This window comes from Cervus elaphus, chromosome 19 (assembly GCF_910594005.1).
Source record: "Cervus elaphus chromosome 19, mCerEla1.1, whole genome shotgun sequence".
Taxonomy (NCBI): Eukaryota; Metazoa; Chordata; class Mammalia; order Artiodactyla; family Cervidae; genus Cervus; species Cervus elaphus.
Window position 1 is genome coordinate 86695590 of NC_057833.1, and position 18625 is coordinate 86714214.

General features: G+C 46.4%; 1 protein-coding gene across 1 annotated transcript in view; it reads left to right on the forward strand.

Moving 5' to 3' along the window:
• The first annotated feature begins 10827 nt into the window (after positions 1-10827).
• Positions 10828-18625, forward strand: part of ESYT3 (extended synaptotagmin 3) — a 53385-nt gene continuing 45587 nt past the window's right edge. Inside the window, exon 1 of the mRNA XM_043875196.1 lies at positions 10828-11339. Coding sequence (XP_043731131.1) covers positions 11022-11339 — 318 coding nt within the window. The 5' untranslated portion in view covers positions 10828-11021. The remainder of the gene's footprint in view (positions 11340-18625) is intronic.

Below are 18625 nucleotides of genomic sequence, written 5' to 3' on the forward strand. Positions count from 1 at the left end.
ATAAAACTCCTAGAGGAGAACATAGGCAAAGCACTCTCCAACATAAACCACAGCAGGATCCTCTATGACCCACCTCCCAGAACATTGGAAATAAAAGCAAAAATAAATAAATGGGACCTAACTAAACTTAAAAGCTTTTGCACAACAAAGGAAACTATAAGCAAGGTAAAAGACAGCCTTCAGAATGGGAGAAAATAATAGCAAATGAAGCAACAGACAAAGAATTAATCTCAAAAATATACAAGCAACTCCTGCAACTCAATTCCAGAAAAATAAAGGACCAAATCAAAAAATGGGCCAAAGAACTAAACAGACATTTCTCCAAAGAAGACATACAGATGGCTCACAGACACATGAAAAGATGCTCAACATCATTCATTATTAGAGAAATGCAAATCAAAACCACAATGAGGTACCATTTCATGCCAGTCAGAATGGCTGCTATCCAAAAGTCTACAAGCAGTAAATGCTGGAGAGGGTGTGGAGAAAAGGGAACCCTCTTACACTGTTGGTGGGAATGTATGCAAACTAGTACAGCCACTATGGAAAACAGTGTGGCGATTCCTTAAAAAACTGGAAATAGAACTGCCTGTCATATGACACAGCAATTTGACTGCTGGGCATACACACTGAGGAAACCAGAATTGAAAGAGATACATGTACCCCAATGTTCATTGCAGCACTGTTTATAATAGCCAGGACATGGAAGCAACCTAGATGTCCATCAGCAGATGAATGGATAAGGAAGCTATGGTACATATACACAATGGAACATTACTCAGCCATTAAAAATAATACATTTGAATCAGTTCTAATGAGGTGGATGAAACTAGAGCCTATTGTACAGAGTGAAGTAAGCCAGAAAGAAAAACACCAATACAGTATACTAATGCATATATATGGAATTTAGAATTATGGTAACAATAACCCTGTATGAGATACAGCAAAAGAGACACAGATGTACAGAACAGTCTTTTGGACTCTGTGGGAGAGGGTGAGGGTGGAATGGTTTGGGAGAATGGCATTGAAACATGTATATTATTATATGTGAAATGAATCGCCAGTCCAGGTTTGATGCATGATACAGGGTTCAGGGCTGGTGCACTGGGATGACTCAGAGGGATGGGATGGGGAGGGAGATGGGAGGGGTTTCAGGATGGGTAACACATATACACCCGTGGCGGATTCATGTCAATGTATGGCAAAACCAATATAATATTGTAAAGTAATTAGCCTCCAATTAAAATAAATTTATATTTTAAAAAATAAAATATATATCAAAAAGTTAGAAAAAATCACAACATTATAAGCACTTCTATGCTAATACACTTGAAAATTTAGGTTAAGTTGAAAAATTCCTTGAAAACCATATCACAATTAGTTTTGAAAATGCAACTAATTAAGAAAAGAGGTGGCAAAGAATCCCCCTGCAACGCGGGAGACCCTGGTTTGATTCCTGGGTCAGGAATATCACCTGGAAAAGGGATAGGCTACCCACTCCAATATTCTTGGACTTGCCTGGTGGCTCAGATGGTAAAGAATCTGCCTGAAATGTGGGAGATCTGGATTTAATCCCTGGGTTGGGAAGATCTCCTGGTGGAGGGCATGGCAACCCACTCCAGTATTCTTGTCTGGAGAATCCCATGGACAGAGGAGCCTGGCAGGCTTCAGGGGTCACAAAGAGTTGGACACGACTGAGTGACTAATCACATAGCACATAATTATTAAGACAGTTTATGTGAAAAATGGAAACTGAAGGACTGGAGATAGAACTGCAACCAATGTGGAGGTGTGTAGTTAGACAGCCTGCTAGTTTTCCAGAAGGGCAGTGAGGACAGAGGGGACTGCCATCTCTCACTTGGTCCCTGTTTCTGCAGAGGCAGGTTTGCTCCTTGGTCAGCACTGGCATGCATTACATGGAGGTGATTGCAGCAGCAGTGACAGACCTCCAAGTAGGGTGGAGCTGCAGTGTTAGTGTGGATTACTGAGAGACTGGTGCCTTTCCATGGCAGGCATTTCTGCTACTTCTCCATCTGCCAGCCCTGGGAGAGTCTGTGTCACCACAGGCAGGAACCTGAGGAGCAATCTCCAGCTGAGTAACAGGATTGGAACTGACAGAAGATTCCAGATCAAAAAAAAACACAAACAGCATGTGAAACAGAATAATTGGTTTCCAACAACATCATGTATCAGAAGATGCTCATTAGAGATTCTCTGCTGAAAACTATGACTGCTATCTGAGGTCAGGGGAGTGATTTTACCTGATCTAGTCAAAGACAGAAGAAGCTCAAAATTATATTAGGCCCCTAAAGAGTAGGGTGGAATACATTAGGAAAAAACATATGATAGCTAGCCTACCAAGCAAGAAAAACAAAATTAGAACATAAACTTCCCAAGGTAGGAGTTTTGTCTGCTTCATTCACTGCTGTATCTCCTGTGTTCTATATAATGCCTGGTATGAAGACTCTCAGTGAATACTTATTGAGTGAATGAACAAAGGAGTCAAAGATAAAGGTGGAATTAAACATCAGATTGTAGGAGCTCAGCCTGTTTTTGGAAAATGAGAGGAATCAATTTTTCACAGGTTACAAGATAAAGGAAGGGATACTGGGCAAAAATAAAATAAAAATAGTATCAAAATTCCCAGATCATGTTTCCACACTAAAAAATCCACTAGAGAAGTGGAAATTAAAACAAAAATAAACAAATGGGACCCAATTAAACGTAAAAGCTTTTGCACACCAAAGGAAACAATAAACAATGTGAAAAGACCCTCAGAATGGGAAAAAACAATAGGAAATGAAACAACTGATGAAGAATTAATCTCCAAAATATATAAGCAGCTCATGTAGTTCAATACCAGAAAAACAAATAACCCAATCAAAAAATGGGCAGAAGAACTAAAAAGACATCTCTCCAAAGAAGACATAGAGATGCCTAATAAACACATGAAAAGATGCTCAATTAGGGAAATGCAAATCAAAACTCCAATAAAGTTTCACCTCACAACAGTCAGAATGGCCATCAACAAAAAATCTACCAACAACAAATTCTGGAGAGGGTGTGGAGAAAAGGGAACCCTCTCGTACTGTTGGTGGGAATGTAAATTGACACAGCCACTATGGATAATAGTATGGAGATTCCTAAAAAAACTAGGTATAAAACTACCATATGACTCAACAACCCCATCACTTGGCACATACCCTGAGAAAATCATAACTGAAAAAGACACATGTACCCCAATGTTCATTGCAGCATATTTACAATAGCCAGGACATGGAAGAAACCTAGATGTCCATCAACAGATGCATGGATAAAGAAGTCATGGCACATATATACAATAGAATATTACTCAGCCAGAAAAAGAAATGCATTTGAGTCAGTTCTAATGAGGTGGATGAACTAGAGCTTGTTATTCAGAGTGAAGTAAGTCAGAAAGAGAAAAACAAATATCATATATTAATGCACATATATGGAATCTAGAAAGATGGTACTAATGAACCTATTTGCAGGGCAGCAATGGAGACATAGAGAACAGACTTGTGGACACAGTGGGGGAAGGAGGGGGTGGGACAAATGAGGAGAGTAGCATGGCAGCATTTATTACCATATGTAAAATAGATAGCCTGTGGGAACTTGCTGTATGATGTGGGGAGTTCAAACTCTGTGCTCCGTGACAACCTAGAGGAATGGTATGGGGTTCAAGGAGGTTCGAGAAAGAGGGGACATATGCATACCTATGGCTGATTCATGTTGATGTTTGGCAGAAACCAACACAATATTGTAAAGCAATTATCCCCCAATTAAAAATAAATTATTAATAAAAATAAGTACAGTCAGAATTTGAATTACTAACAGGTATTAAGTGATTATCTACCACAGCAGGTTTAAACATTTAGTACATCCCAGGAACCTACTCTTCACAATTAAGGAATGAGAGTTGCAGTTTTCCTTTATAATTGTATGGCCTAAAGGAACATTACCAACACATTTAAGGCAGATCTAATAATTCTAAAATAAGTCTATTGTCTTTGAGGACATATATGTATTTATACTTTTGGAAAGATAAAACTTTTTTTTTTTTTTAATAATCAAAAAGACTTATTTGGGGACTTCCCCTGTGATCCAGTGGCTAAGACTCTGCACTCCCAATGCATGGGGCCCATGTTCAATCTCTGGTCAGGGAACTAGATCTCACACGACACAACAAAGCCTGAAGATCCCACATGCTGCAACTAAGACCTGGCACAGCCAAATAAACAAATAAATAATGAATACTAAAAACAAAACAAAAAGACTTATTCCACAAGTGACAACATCCATGGATTTATTTCAGGCAGGTGCTGTTAGTGGGAGGGAGAAGTGGGAGACTAGTATAAATAGAATATGGGGCTGGGGGCCTTGGACACTCTTCCTGGAGACTGGGAGAGGCTAGCCACACAATAGGCTGGATGCTGGTGAATTCAAACAAGAGATCAAGAAAGTCTCACTGCAGTGGTCACCATGACATTCTTCTTTTCCTAAAAGTAAGTCCTATTCTCAATTTTCCTGGCATTTCTCTTTTCATAATTTGAGTGACAGGTCTCATATCTACTTCTACTTTTGCAGAAAAAAACCCTGAGAACTTTGTTCTCTGTGGGCCTCATTTTAAATGCATTTACCATCTGCAGAGTGACATACTATGAGTGATCAGCTACTTGGAAAACTATAACATTTTTTTCCTGATTTTTCTTTTTTTGCCTGTCTGGTTCCAACAATTCTAGTGGTTGCTTCCTCCTGTATATACTTCTACCACTTTAATGAGCATTTGGATGTTATTTTGATCTGTTTTAATAACCAACTATAAAATAATTTCAATATTTAAAACAAACCTCATGGAGATTTTGTGGGAGTGATATTGGGGAGCTTTCGAGTTTATATTATCCCCATTTGGGCAGGGGAGGAAAGAAAGAAAAAAAGAACCAGAACTAAAACTAGCTCCATTTAGACGTCTTTGTACAAATAGAGAAAAAGTGAGGTAAGAAACCAAACGGATAGTACTGATCATACATGGAGTGCATGATTTAAACTTCTTCTTCATATACCTCTGTATTATTTGTTAAAGCAAGCATGAATTATTTTTGTAATTTCCTGAAGCTGAATGAACTAAATGTAACAAATGAGAAACATTATGGTGTTTCCTTAAAAAATTAAACATGGAATTACCACATGATCCAGCAATTCCACTTCTGGGTATATACCCCCAAAGAATTGAATCAGGGTCTCAAATAGATATTTGTACCCCAAAGTTCATAGTGGTGTTATCCATAATAAGCAAAAGGTGAAAACAACCCAAGTCATCAATGGAAAAGATTATACAGAAAAAATATATATACATTCTTGCTGTAATAAGTTAAACAATACAGATAAAACTAAAGTCTTCCTTGACCACTTTCCTATCTGGATACATAACTTTAAACACACTGAGTCCTACTTAATCCTCATCACCAGCCCATGATTTTTTTTTTTTTTTAAATTTTCTTGGCTGAGCCACTTGGCATGTAGAATCTTAGTTCCCTGGAACCCACACCCCTTGCATTGAAGTGCAGAGTCTTAACCACTGGACTGCTAGGGAAATCCCACCAGCCCTTGATTTAAGTATTACTACAATCTCCATTTTACAGATGAAGAAACTGCTCTGCAGAGAAGGGAATGACCTCCTAGGAGTCAGAAAGTTCTCCCTTCTAGATTTCAACTCAGGCAAACCAATTACTGACTGTGCTCTTGCCTCTGCCTTTGTGTCAAACTCTGGCTGGGTACTGAGGACAAGGATGTAGCTGCTGCCCTCAGGAATTCTCAGTGTGATAAGAGAAGAGATACAAAATTAGTCTAGTCCCTCATGGAAATGCAAAAGTTAAACTGATGACACCTACAGAGCAGAGGCTCTTTATCTTTCCGTTCCCCAAAAGAGATACTTTTTACAAGATATTAAGTTTCTTTTAAAGATGAACTTAAGTCGTATGTAGACTTTTGAGGTTTTGGTGTTTTTTTTGAGTCTCAACTCAAATGTCACCTCCTCAGAGAGCCCTTTCTAAATTACTCAGAATAAAACAGCCCTCTGTCCCATGTCAGTTACTCTCTCTCACATGACTGACTACCTTTCCTCACAGTGTTTTCTTTGCCTGCTATTTTCTGTTCTTTATTTGTGTGTTTGCTGTCTGTCTTCCCCCACCAGAACGCAGCTCTGCGAGAGCAGGGGTCTCATCTATTCTGTTTACACTGAGCCTCCGGTGGTGAGAACAGGGTTTGGCTCTTGGTCAGTGGCCATATTAGTTTCCAAGGGCTGCCATATCAAAGTACCACAAACTGGGTGGCTTAAATCAACATAAATTCAGAACGTCCCTTGTGGTCCAAGGGTTAAGAAGCCTCCTACCAATTTAGGGAACATGGGTTCCACCCCTGGCCTGGGAAGATTCCACATGATGTGGGGCAGCTAAGCCCATGTACGGCAACTACTGAGTCTGAGCTCTACAGCCCATGAGCTACAACGAGAGAAGCCTGTGCACCACAACTAGAGAAAGCCTGCTTGCAGTCATGATGGTCCGGTGCAGCCAATAATAAATAAGTGAACTTTTAAAAAGCAAACAAAGAAATGTATCGCTTATTGGCCTTTTGGCTAAGATCAAGTGTAAAAAACAGAAACTTATTCTTTCACTGTCTTGGAGACCAGCAGTCAAGGTATTCAATCAAGGATTTCAATCAAGGTGTTGGTGGGACCATGCTCTCTGGGAAGGCTCTGGGTTAGAATGCCTCCTTGTCTCTTCCTTCCTAGATCTGGTGGTTGCCAGCAACCCTTCTCCTTGGTTTGTACTGTATCATTCCAGCTTCTGCTTCTATCCTCACATGGCCTTGCTCCCTTTGTGCAACTCCTCTGTGTCTCTGTTTCCAAATACCTCTCTCTATCAGGACACTAGTCATTGGATTTAGGGCCCACTCTAAGCCAGTACATCTCTCAGCCAGTACACTCTCAGCCAGTATGATCATGTCTTAATGCCATCTACCAAGACCCTATTTTAAAATAAGATCCAGGTCATAGGTACCAGGGGTTAGTACATCAACTTATTTTGGGGGGTAGGGGTGGGGACACAATTCAACCCACAATAGTAGCCAATAAATATACTGAACAAATGAGCTAGCATTCACTGGAAAAATGGTATACAATATGGTGAACTCTCAAAGGGGTTCAGGCAAAGGCTCTAGAAGGTGTTATTCTCCACAGGTTTTGATCCAACAGAACATAAAACGTCTTTTGCTGGCTGTAGTAACCAAAGTTGTGTGTGCAGTTCAAGGAGAATAATGACTCCAATGTTCTAGATGGGGTATGGAGTTTTAGTTGCTGTATTCTCAATGTTCTTCTATATTTATTTTATGAGAGTAATGTAATGCCATTATAAATAAAGTTTGGAAAAGGGAGAAAAGAAAATCAACTCTAATCCCACTTCCTTAAGTACTTTGGGGGAAATTTATGTGGAAATCACTCTGGACAGAGGGAACATCAAGGACACAAGCCTTGAGGCGTAAACAAGCTTGGCATGTTCAAGGAGCAGAGAAGGTAGCACGGCTGGGGTAGCTGCAGCCTGCCGGGTGTTCCAGATCTCATTTTGGACATCAGTTCCCAAATCAACAAACTTCCTTCCCTGGTAATCTTTCCCAAACACGCTACCTTCCACACCCCTTCCCCATACACACTAATGTGGTGGGGAGGCTGTGGTGTAGACCTGGTGTGTTTAGAGGGGAGTAGATAATAGATGCAATTGGGTACTCTCTCCAAGGCATTTGGAATTAGGATGGATAAGTGTTAAGCAGTCTCTCTGTGAAGCTCTGTGACCCTGGAAGCTGTGAGGAAGGTGCTCCACTTCAGTCAGAGGCAAAGGAGGCAGGTCAGCGACAGAGCAGCAGGGATGCAGAGCCCAGTCCTGCCAGTTAACTCCCCAGTCCATCCATCACAAAAGTCAGCCACATTTCTGCCTCAGGTTCCAGGGGACTTCCCTCATCCCTATCAAACATCCTCATTCCTTTAACTCAAGCTGACCTGTGTCAACCTCTAGAGAAGTGTTTTGAGGAAAGGAGTTCTGTGGTCAAATACTCAGGAAACAGTGGCTTAAATCAAATATAATAGCTTTTTATCTGCAGACCTCTTAGAGCCCTTAATAGCATTATGTACATTCAAAAAGGAACTCTCCAAAAAGGAACTCAAGTGAGATGCATTGCCTACTTTGACTTCCTAGGTTGTGCTGGGAAATGTAATTAAACAGGATGCCAAGCTGAGTGGTTTCAGCTTCTGCTTTGGCTGGTCCTGGAAGATGAAGAACAACAGAAGAGGGTCCATCTATTCTGACCACCAGGAACACAGGTGTTGCTAAAACATTCCATCACAACAAGTAATTTTATCCAGGAGAGAGGAAGGGAAAAGTCAGACACAGACAGACAGACAGATACCTGAAGGACCGAGATAAAGAGAGTACAGTTACATTGTGCTTGTCATCCATCAGGTCTGACCTTTCAATACAACAATTGAAAGAATGTCAGCAGGCTACAGTCCATAGGGTCACAGAGTTGAACACGACTGAGGTGACTTGGCACATTTGCACAGAACAATTCCAAATCATTTGCCAGCTTCAAGATCACATTCTTTTCATTCCAATCCCAAAGAAAGGCAATGCCAAAGAATGCTCAAACCACCTCACAATTGCACTCATCTCACACACTAGTAAAGTAATGCTCAAAATTCTCCAAGCCAGGCTTCAACAGTATGTGAACCGTGAACTTCCAGATGTTCAAGCTGGATTTAGGAAAGGCAGAGGAACCAGAGATCAAATTGCCAACATCCACTGGATCATCAAAAAAGCAAGAGAGTTCCACCAAAACATCTACTTCTGCTTCATTGACTATGCCAAAGTCTTTGATTGTGTAGATCACAACAAACTATGGAAAATTCTTAAAGAGATGGGAATACCAGACCACCTGACCTGCCTCTTGAGTAATCTGTATGCAGGTCAGGAAGCAACAGTCAGAACTGGACATGGAACAACAGACTGGCTCCAAATCAGGAAAGGAGTACATCAAGGTGGTATTTGTTATCCTGCTTATTTAACTTATATGTAGAGTACATCATGAGAAACTCTGGGCTGGATGAAGCACTAGCTGGAATTAAGATTGCTGGGAGAAATATCAATAACCTCAGATATGCAGATGATACCACCCTTATGGCAGAAAGTGAAGAAGAACTAAAGAGCCTCTTGATGAAAGTGAAAGAGGAGAGTGAAAAAGTTGGCTTAAGACTCAACATTCAGAAAACTAAGATCATGGCATCTGGTCCCATCACTTTGTGGCAAATAGATGGGGAAACAGTGGGAACAGTGACAGACTTTATTATTATTATTATTATTATCATTTGAGCTCTAAAATCACTGGTGATGGTGACTGCAGCCATGAAATTAAAAGACACTTGCTCCTTGAAAGAAAAGTTATGACCAACTTAGATAGCATATTAAAGAGCAGAGACATTACTTTGCTAAAAAGGGTCTGTCTAGTCAAAGCTATGGTTTTTCCAGTAGTCATGTATGGATGTGAGAGTTGGACTATAAAGAAAGCTGAGCACCAAAGAATTGATGCTTTTGAACTGTGGTGTTGGAAAAGACTCTTTAGAGTCCCTTAGACTGCAAGAAGATCCAACCAGTCCACCTGAAAGGAAATCAGTCCTGAATATTCATTGGAAGGACTGATGCTAAAGCTGAAACTCCAATACTTTGGCCACCTGATGCGAAGAACTGACTCATTTGAAAAGACTCTGATGCTGGGCAAGATTGAAGGCAGGAAGAGAAGGGGATGACAGAGGATGAGATGGTTGGATGGCATCACCGACTCAATGGACATGAGTTTGAGTAAACTCTGGGAGTTGGTGATGGACAGGGAGGCCTGGCGTGCTGTGGTTCATGGGGTCACTAAGAGTTGGACATGACTGAGGGACTGAACTGAACCAAAGATCCCATTCCAGTAATTGACATCCCCACTCAGGTGAGCCTAAAATGTATGTCATCCACAAAATGATTTACTGTCTGAACTTGGGACTCGGCCCTCCACCTCTTCTGGCCATTCAGAAAAGATTAGGTAGAAACCGTGGGCTTCATAACTGGCCGCCAAGCACCCCAGGGCTTGCTCTTCGTTTCCCTTGTCATTCACCATTGCTTACAGTACTGGGCGCCCAGAGATGAGCAGGACTGGCCTGGCCGGGGAAACTCCCAGTCTGATCGATGTAGAGAATGAAGTTTCAAACTGACACCTGGCACAGAGGGTGGGAATGCGGGGCAGAGGGTGTTGTGGGGCAGAGGGGAGACACTGAGCTTGATCAGGGGGGGCGTAGGGCTAGATCTAAGCTTTATAGGTGCAAGAGGAGAGAGCAGAGGTACAGCGCTCTAACCCACCTAGAGGACTCAGATTCAGGGCTGGGCGGCCCTTGCTCAGAGAATACTACACTGCTGGATATTGCAGACTGGGTATAGGAAACCGGTTTTAGGTGATGCTTATCCATGACAAGCCATTTGTCCACATGCTTCAGTGAGTCACAAACTCCCCGGGGCCGAACCCGAATGTTGCGCCTACAAGCTCTTAGGTCACCTGCACAGAACGTTTAAGTGCGGGGGCGCCCTCAACACTGGGTTTCTATTTAGACCTAGCCAGGCGCCAGCCCAGCAGCCTGACCCCGCCCCCTCCCGCCTGGGCCCGCCCCCGGGGGCGGAGACCGCCGAAGCTGCAGGCTTGGTGTACAGCGGCAAGCGGCTGCCGCGCAGCGCATTCCCAGGCGCAGCGCTCGGTGCTCTGCTTAGAACCCCGAGTTTGCGGCGCGGAAACTGCGCGGGCGAGTCCACTCGGGCAGGTGCGGCGCGGCGCGGCGGTCTGGTCTTCGCCCTTGGAGGACCGATGTGCCCGGGCGTCGCGGCGCACAGCCCTGAACTCAGGTGAGGGCAGAGGGAGAAGACAAGATGCCCTCGGAGGAGCCCTGCGCCCCCGGCGCCCCGGGGACCGAGCGCGCGCCGGGCCGCGAGCCGCGCCTACCCAGCCAGCTGCTGCCAGAGCTCTATGCCTTCGCGGCGCGCGTGCTGTTCTGCTTGGCGCCCGTCTACCTAGCTGGCTACCTGGGGCTCAGCATCACCTGGCTGCTGCTCGGCGTCCTGCTGTGGATGTGGTGGCGCAGGAACCGCCGCGGGAAGCTCGGACGCCTCGCTGCCGCCTTCGAATTCCTAGACAACGAACGCCAGTTCATCAGCCGCGAGCTGCTCGGCCAGCACCTGCCCGCTTGGGTGAGCCGGGCCTAGCCGGGCGGAGGGTCGGAGTTGGGGCGGATGCCTTGGGGGTTCGGAAGGAACTTGCGGTCGGCGAAGGAGCTGGGGCGCTCAGACCCGAAGGAGGGCGGGAGCCGGGGACCCTCACACCTGGTCCCCAGGGGACAGACCCTGGGGGCGGTGGCCGTGCCTCTCGCCGCGGCGCTCCCTGGTCTCATTCCCACCTCTGGTCCTGCTGTGCTGGGAGCGTGAACCAGGGTTTCACTTGAGGGCCCAGAACCTGGGAGAAAAATCGCAGGCGGGCCACACCCAGGAGAAAAACAAGGGCGTCTGGGACTCTGCAAAGTTACTGGTGAGGGAAACAGAAGACACTTCTTCCACTCGCCTGTTGATTCAAGGCAAAAACGCAGGGTGAAACGCTGACAGATACTGCAGTAGCAGAAACGCAGACTAGCTGCCGTTGGCAGAGGCTGGGACAGAGGGAGGCGGCCGGGCTAGAGACGAGAGTTCAGGGCTGGGACTGCGAGGGGGAGAGAGAGGCCCGGCCTCCGCCTACCTGGGACACAGGCTTCTTTCCCTCCCTGGGCTGGTAGAGACACGCAGATACACATTCTGCAGCTACACAACCATCTCCTGGTGTGGAATGAACTGGACTATGGCTTCTCAGATGCTTCTGGTCCTGAGAATCTCCTGGCCCACCTAACAAAAACAAGCTCTAGGCCCCACCTCACAACCCTCAGGTGGAATTAAGGAACCTCCCTGAGTCTCATGATCAGATGAGTTTGGGAAAAACACCTGCAAGAGGGGTATTCGGTCTGAGACTTGGTCCCCCGCAAGCCCCTTTCTCTGGGTGATGAACTGGGGCTGGTTGTCTCTGATGGCTTCCAGATACATTCAGGCACACGGGGGAGAGCTGTCCAGACCCCTCACTTCCTCTGGCTTGAGGCCTGTACTGTAGAATCCAGCCAGGCTGTAGGTTCCTCACCCCTGCCTGTGACAGTAACTTCTGAAGTAGGATGTGAAGAAGATATTAGAAAGGCCTGTTCATGTTAAATTTGAAAGTAAGCTTTATTGCATTAGTTTTCTACAGTTGCTGTAAAGTACTACAGACTGGGTAGCCTAGAAATTTATCAAGACCAAGGTGTTGGCAAGGTTGGTTTCTTCTGATGCCTCTCCTTGGCTCTGTTCCCCTATGTCTTCATGTGGCCCTACCTCTGTATATATCTGTGTCTGAATTTCCTCTTCTTATCATCAGTCAGATTAGATTAGGGCCCACTCTAATGGTCTTGTTTTAACTTAATCATCTCTATAAAGACTCTGTTTCCAAATACAGTCACATTCTAAGGTAGCCAGGGTTGGGACTTCAAAATATAAATTTTGGGAGACACAATTTAGCTCATAATACCTTTTATTTATTTATTTAACTGCTTCAGGTCCCAAGTGCAGCATGCAGGAACTTTTTTAGTTGTGGCATGTGATCTAATTCCCTAACCAGGGATCAAACCCAGGCCCCCTGCATTGAGAGCACAGAGTCTTACCAACAGACCACCAGGGAAGTCCCCATAATACTTACTAATATATGGATGGACAGTACAGCTTTAGGAGTAGGTTTACAAATATTGGGTAGCAGCCATGGAGACAGAGTCTGGGGCTTTACTCCCCCAGACCTTGCTTATTCTGGAGGCTTGTGATCTTGAAAAGTGTGGACCCAGAGAGCAGGCCTGTACCTGACCACACTCCTTGCTCACTGTTGAGGGAGCTCAGGCTGCCTTAGGCCTCTGTTGTGACCCCCATGGCAGCCTCAGTCCCTGAGACCTCACTGAGTGACACCTCTGCTTTTTTGCCCCTCTCTGTGTTAGGAAGGCCTCCAGGCACTTAGCTGTATACCAAGGCAATGTTTCTGAAATTGGAGTAAGAATCAGATCCTGTAGCGGCCCTGATACTCCCCAACCCCATATCCTCCCACAAACACCATGGAAACTGTTCTGGCTTCTCTTGGGGGAGGTGACCCCAGAGCTACATGGACCTAGCCAACAGGGAGCTCAGCGAGATGGATGAGACAGAACACAAAACGGTACCTCCTGGATTCTCACCCTGTAAACCATACCCCGGGCCTGAGCCAGCTGGGTTGAAGCAGTGGCCCTGCCAAAGGCAGTCTAAGCAGAGAAGGCCTGTGAGCACAGTGTGGAGGCACTGTGTGGTTGGTATCTGAGCAGGTGTTGGGTGGTTTGCCTGGCTGATGTGTGCAATACAAGCTGAAGGACAGGGGCCAGATTGAGGTAGGTGTGATGGAGGTTGGGGCTGATTCTGAAGGGAGTCTGGCAAAGGTTTTGGAAAGGTCCTACAAAAAGCAGAAGGGAGGGAGGGGTGAAGCTGGAGGAAAGAGTCCAGTTGAGAAACCAATTTTAGCCAAGGTGGTATCAGTGGTAGTGGGGACCAAGAGATGAGGATGAGAGCTGAGCAGGGTGGGACTGTAGGTGCGGGGTGGGGGGGGGGGCGCCCTAGAGCAGGGTGCAGGAGGGACCAGGGTCTTCTGCATTCTGATTTGGAGAGCTGGGTGCCTATGACTGGGACCAGGGATCTGGAATGTGAAGCAGGTCTGGGGAAGTAGGTTGTCTGTGTGAACACCTGTGGAGAGCACACAAATAGATGCAAACGTGGGCTTTTGAATCTGCCTCATGGAGATTTCCATGCCTGGGGATGATGTGGAAAATCTGGAACCTACTTGGTTGAATTTCCCTCTGCCTGCCTCCCGAGGACACGCATAGTTTATGAAGACAGGTGGCTCCTGTGCGGTGGGGAAGAGGGACCCTTGCCCACGATTTCAGAGCTCGGGCATCTTTATCTTACATGTGGACCTTTAAGTGGGCCTTCCCTGTTTGGAGAACTGGTTTTCTTGAGTGAAAGGGGATTGATGGACTATGATCTTTGGCGTCAAGAAATATTTTTACTAATTAGCAACTGACAAGCCACTAGCCAGGGTGTTGAAGAAAAGGTCTTGAGGGCCTCGAAGCCCTACAGGTCATCACCCAGCACCCAGTGAGTGAGGGTGGACCCGCCTGGGCTGCTTGTCCAGCCATGCGCACACCTTGCTCTAATTTGCACCCAGTCACTGTGAGGGGACAGAGGCCAAGGCCAGGCTGAGCCACACCTGAGAGGCCACAGCGGTACCTTCTCACTGGAGCTGTCCTTTCCTGCCCCACTAGACTCCTCCTCAACTTGTCATACAAGCTGCTGCCTCCAGGTGATCAGAGAAGTTGCTTTCCCACGCTGGCTGTCATTGTCCCCACCTGAAATCCTGTTAAAGGAGGTTGTTTCTGTTCTAACTTGAGACAGCCCCGCTCCTCCTCTGGTTCCCTTCCAGGAACAGTTCAAGGGAAGGCTGCTTCTGCTATAGAAGGGGTCACAAGTGACGATGCCAGGGAAGCCCTTGTCCTGTGAATGTGGCCCAGCCACGTGGAGAGACAGCAGTTCCTCTTATGAACAGGGGGGTGGCCACTGCCTGCCGCTCATGCCAGTGTTCCTCATACTCAGTTTTTAGATTTTTCAAAGAATTAAAAGCACGACCGAGCAACTTTCACTTTCAAGAGCCTTTTCGGTCAGCCCACCTTGCCAGGGCTGGGAGCTGTGGACAGCACAGTAACAGAACTAGAGACCTTGATCCTATAGTCTCTGCTCCACCACTCATCTAGCCATTGGCCTTGAAGACTCAGTTTCTACATGTGGTTGGGATGAGTTGAGTCTGAAAAGCTGCTTGTTCGGAGCCAGGCATGACTGCATGCTCTGGGGGTCTATCACTATATCCTTTGCAATTTCCCAGACCTCCCAACTCTCCATTTTTCTAACATGAAATGAAGCTCATTACCAAGTGGCCCAGCAGCAAATGTGCTCTGGAGTTGGATGGCTGCAGGGTGCAGGGCCCATTGGAGACTCCACCCTTCCTGGGGTTCCGTTCACGGAATTCCAGCTCTGGTACTCCCTAAACTTCCCACCTGATCTTCAGAGTCAGTCCTTCGTGCTCTGGGCTTCTCAGGTAACCTGTACTGCTTGAAGCCTCCACCATCCCCCACCCAGAGGCTCAGGCCCCCAGCTGGGTCTCCACAGGCTGTCTTCTAGATCTGGACACAATTGGCCCTTTGCCGCCCCGTGGCTTATGGGTTGTTGCTCATGGAGCCCTTGACCAGCGTTCACTTGGATAATTGGTTTGTTTATCAGATATTTGTTGTGCTGCTGCCACAAGTGGGCTGGTGTGAGGAGGGAAGTTTGGTATGAGTCTCACCTGCCTCCAGGTGAATGTGTCTGGGGGCTTAGGGCCTGGTAGTCAGGGGAAGGAACTGTCAGAAACCTTGTGTCTGTCTGTGGTCTCAGGCCTGGCTGAGCTCACTCTCCTGGCAGCCAGTAGCAGTCAGTTGGCAGCTTCGTGGAAGACAGTTAACCCTCGTGTATCTGCTGCGGTGGGAGTGGGCTGATGTGATGTGGTGGTGTGGACTTGAAGTCTGAGGCTCATTCACTGGGGGACCTTGAGAAGGTCCCCTGTCTTCTCTGAGTCTGATTCCTGCCTGAAAATGATGAGGTTCTAGGGGAGGCTCTAGAGCCTTTTTAGCTGCAGGAGTGTGCCACCATTGATCAGCCCCAACTTAGCTTTTCTCCAGTGCCCCAAACCCACAGGACACTGTTCCCAATCTTTCTTGCCTCCCCACCACCTAAGTGGGGGTGCCCACTGAGGCAAACATCCAGGAGAGGAGAGCCATTCGCTCAAACTATTGAGCGATCCAAGGTTCACAGCAGCATCCCTGGGACGATGATACATGGGAAGGATCCTTCTAAGTTTCTGTGCCAGCTGTTCAGCCTGACAACCAGGGCTGAAAGCTTTGCTTTCCTGAGGCTGAGAGTTCACATTCCTTTTGTGGGTGGAGTAGCAGTCTTCCAGGGCCCAGGCTCCCACAGTCTGTCCTGATACTTCTGCTAATTAGGGGAGTAAATGCAGTGACAGCTGTGAGCTAGGGTGGGAACTCTCAACTTCAATCCCAAAGCTCAATTCTCAGAGTCAGGGTCGTGGAGCCTGGTTTTAAACATCAAGACTGGTTGGGCATGGCTTGGAGCTAGGGACTTCTTTCCCAAAAGGCCCCTCCAACCCCCATGAGGTCATTCATATGGCTCCGAGTCAGGCCCATCTTCAAGAATGAAGGGGCAGGGCAGGTTTTAATCATGCCCCTTGGGTCTCTGCCCCACGACCTAGTGATGCTTCATGGACTTATCATGTCCTGGGCCTGGATTGGGTAATAAGAGAGGCAGAATGTGGGCCTGGCACAGGGATCTTAGGCATCCACATGTTTGTTCCTTTACTCAGTGAGCAAACATCTATCGAGGACTTGCAGTGTCAGGCACCATGCTGTACCCTGGCCCGCAACATGAGTGACACATGGTCCCTGCTTTCAAGGAACCCCTGAGCTGAATGGGGATTCAGACCCACAAGAACAGCCTTTTCTGACACAGCACGATCAGTCCTACAAGGTGGAATGCAGATTCTGGGAAAGCATGGGGGAGGGAATGAATCTAATCCAGACAGCCTCCTTGGAGAAAGAGGCTGTAGGAAGGGGTGGGTCACTCTGAACCCAAAGTTTCCATCATGTTTGGTCACTTGAGTGCCTCATCTTGTCCTGGGGTGAGCAGATCTGGACGGTAATTAGTGATACCCAGACTCACAGGACTCTGATGCTGGAAAAGATTGAGGACAAAAGTCGAGGAGGGTGGCAGAGGATGAGATAGTTAGATAGCATCACTGACTGTGTGCTCACTGACTGTGAGCTCAAAGCACATGAATCTAAGCAAACTCTGGGAAATAGTGAAGGACAGAGGAGCCTGATGTGCGGCAGTCCGTGGGGTCGCAAAGAGTCAGACACCGGATAAGACTTAGCGATTGAACAATAGCAACAAGACTCACGGTAGACTGCCTGGTGCAAGTTACGGGGAGCTGAATCTTCCTGGAATAGAGGTGTCCCCGAAACCTTTTCTCCAAGCTAAGGATCCAAGTCATTGGGAGGTCAGCTGTACGTTGGGATCAGGGTCAAGAGTGGAACAGTCCCTGTCCTTCAGCAGGGGACAGAAAAGCATGGAGAGCTGATTCCAGCTTCTCTTGGCCTTGTGGTCCAGAGCCTTGACCCCAGGCAGAGATGGCCCGTCTGTAGGTATGACCCCAGTGACTTTGGGGGAGCTGCTGGGAGGTGTGAGCTGTCATCCCCACCATGACTCATGAAGGCCACAACACAGCTACATAGAGGAGCAGGGGACTGGGGCCCTGCCTTCCTATCCTCCCACCCCTCCATTCGTAGTTACTTCTGGTAGAATCTCAGGCATTTTTAAATCTCAGGAAACCTAGAGCTCATAGCCCCAAAGTGTTCCCATGTGCTGGAGGGAAGTTTCCCCCCTCTCTCTTCCCCTCCCTTCCTCCACCACTTCCTCTTCTACTGCAAATAGTGAAGAGACAGTTAAATGTTTTCTGGCCCAGTGGGAACTATTAAAGGAACAGAGTCTCATTCTCGTTACCTAACCTGTCACTTCAAACCAAGATGACGGTTGAATCCCTCAGCCTGCACTGGGAGTCGGGGCTCAGCTCCTGTGCCCCCTCTCTGTGTAGGTGTGGGTGGCTGCTCCTGCCTGAGAGGTCCCATCCCAGTGTGCCCAGGGCCACTAGTCCTTGAAAAGCCAAGGAACTCTCCAGGAGGTAGGATGTTTCAAGATCCCAGGTTCACCCACTTCATTCTTTTGCCCATACTATGTTTACTTTTTAAAGTAACTGGTTATAAACTGGTTGAAAATCTCGTTTTTCTGGTTATAAAAGTGCACATATTCCCATGGTAGGATATTTGGAAATGGACTATAAGTAAATATTAGAGTAAGCATTTACAATTCCACCACCTGGAAATATACCCTATGTTTGAGAGCACTTCCTTGGTATAAAAGGTGTATGAAAACAATCTTTTGAAAACTTGTACCCTTGAATTTTTTTTTTCTTTTTGTGTCCTTAATATTATCTTGCAAACATTCTTTCAAAAAATCCTTAAAGGTTATGATATCCTTAATATAAAGAGACCATAAATGGCTTGACCATTTCTTGGACATCCACTATTTTGGTTATGTCCAAGTTTGTTCCGTTTCTGTGGTGGGCCGAGGTGGGTGGTATTTCCTCTCTGTGTCTGGAAATTTCTCCCTCTGATCTTCCAGTCTGGCTCCCTTTACTCTTCCTTCAAGTCCAAGCTCAGGAACCTATGCTGGGACCCTTCTCTCACACCCACTTCCCCTGT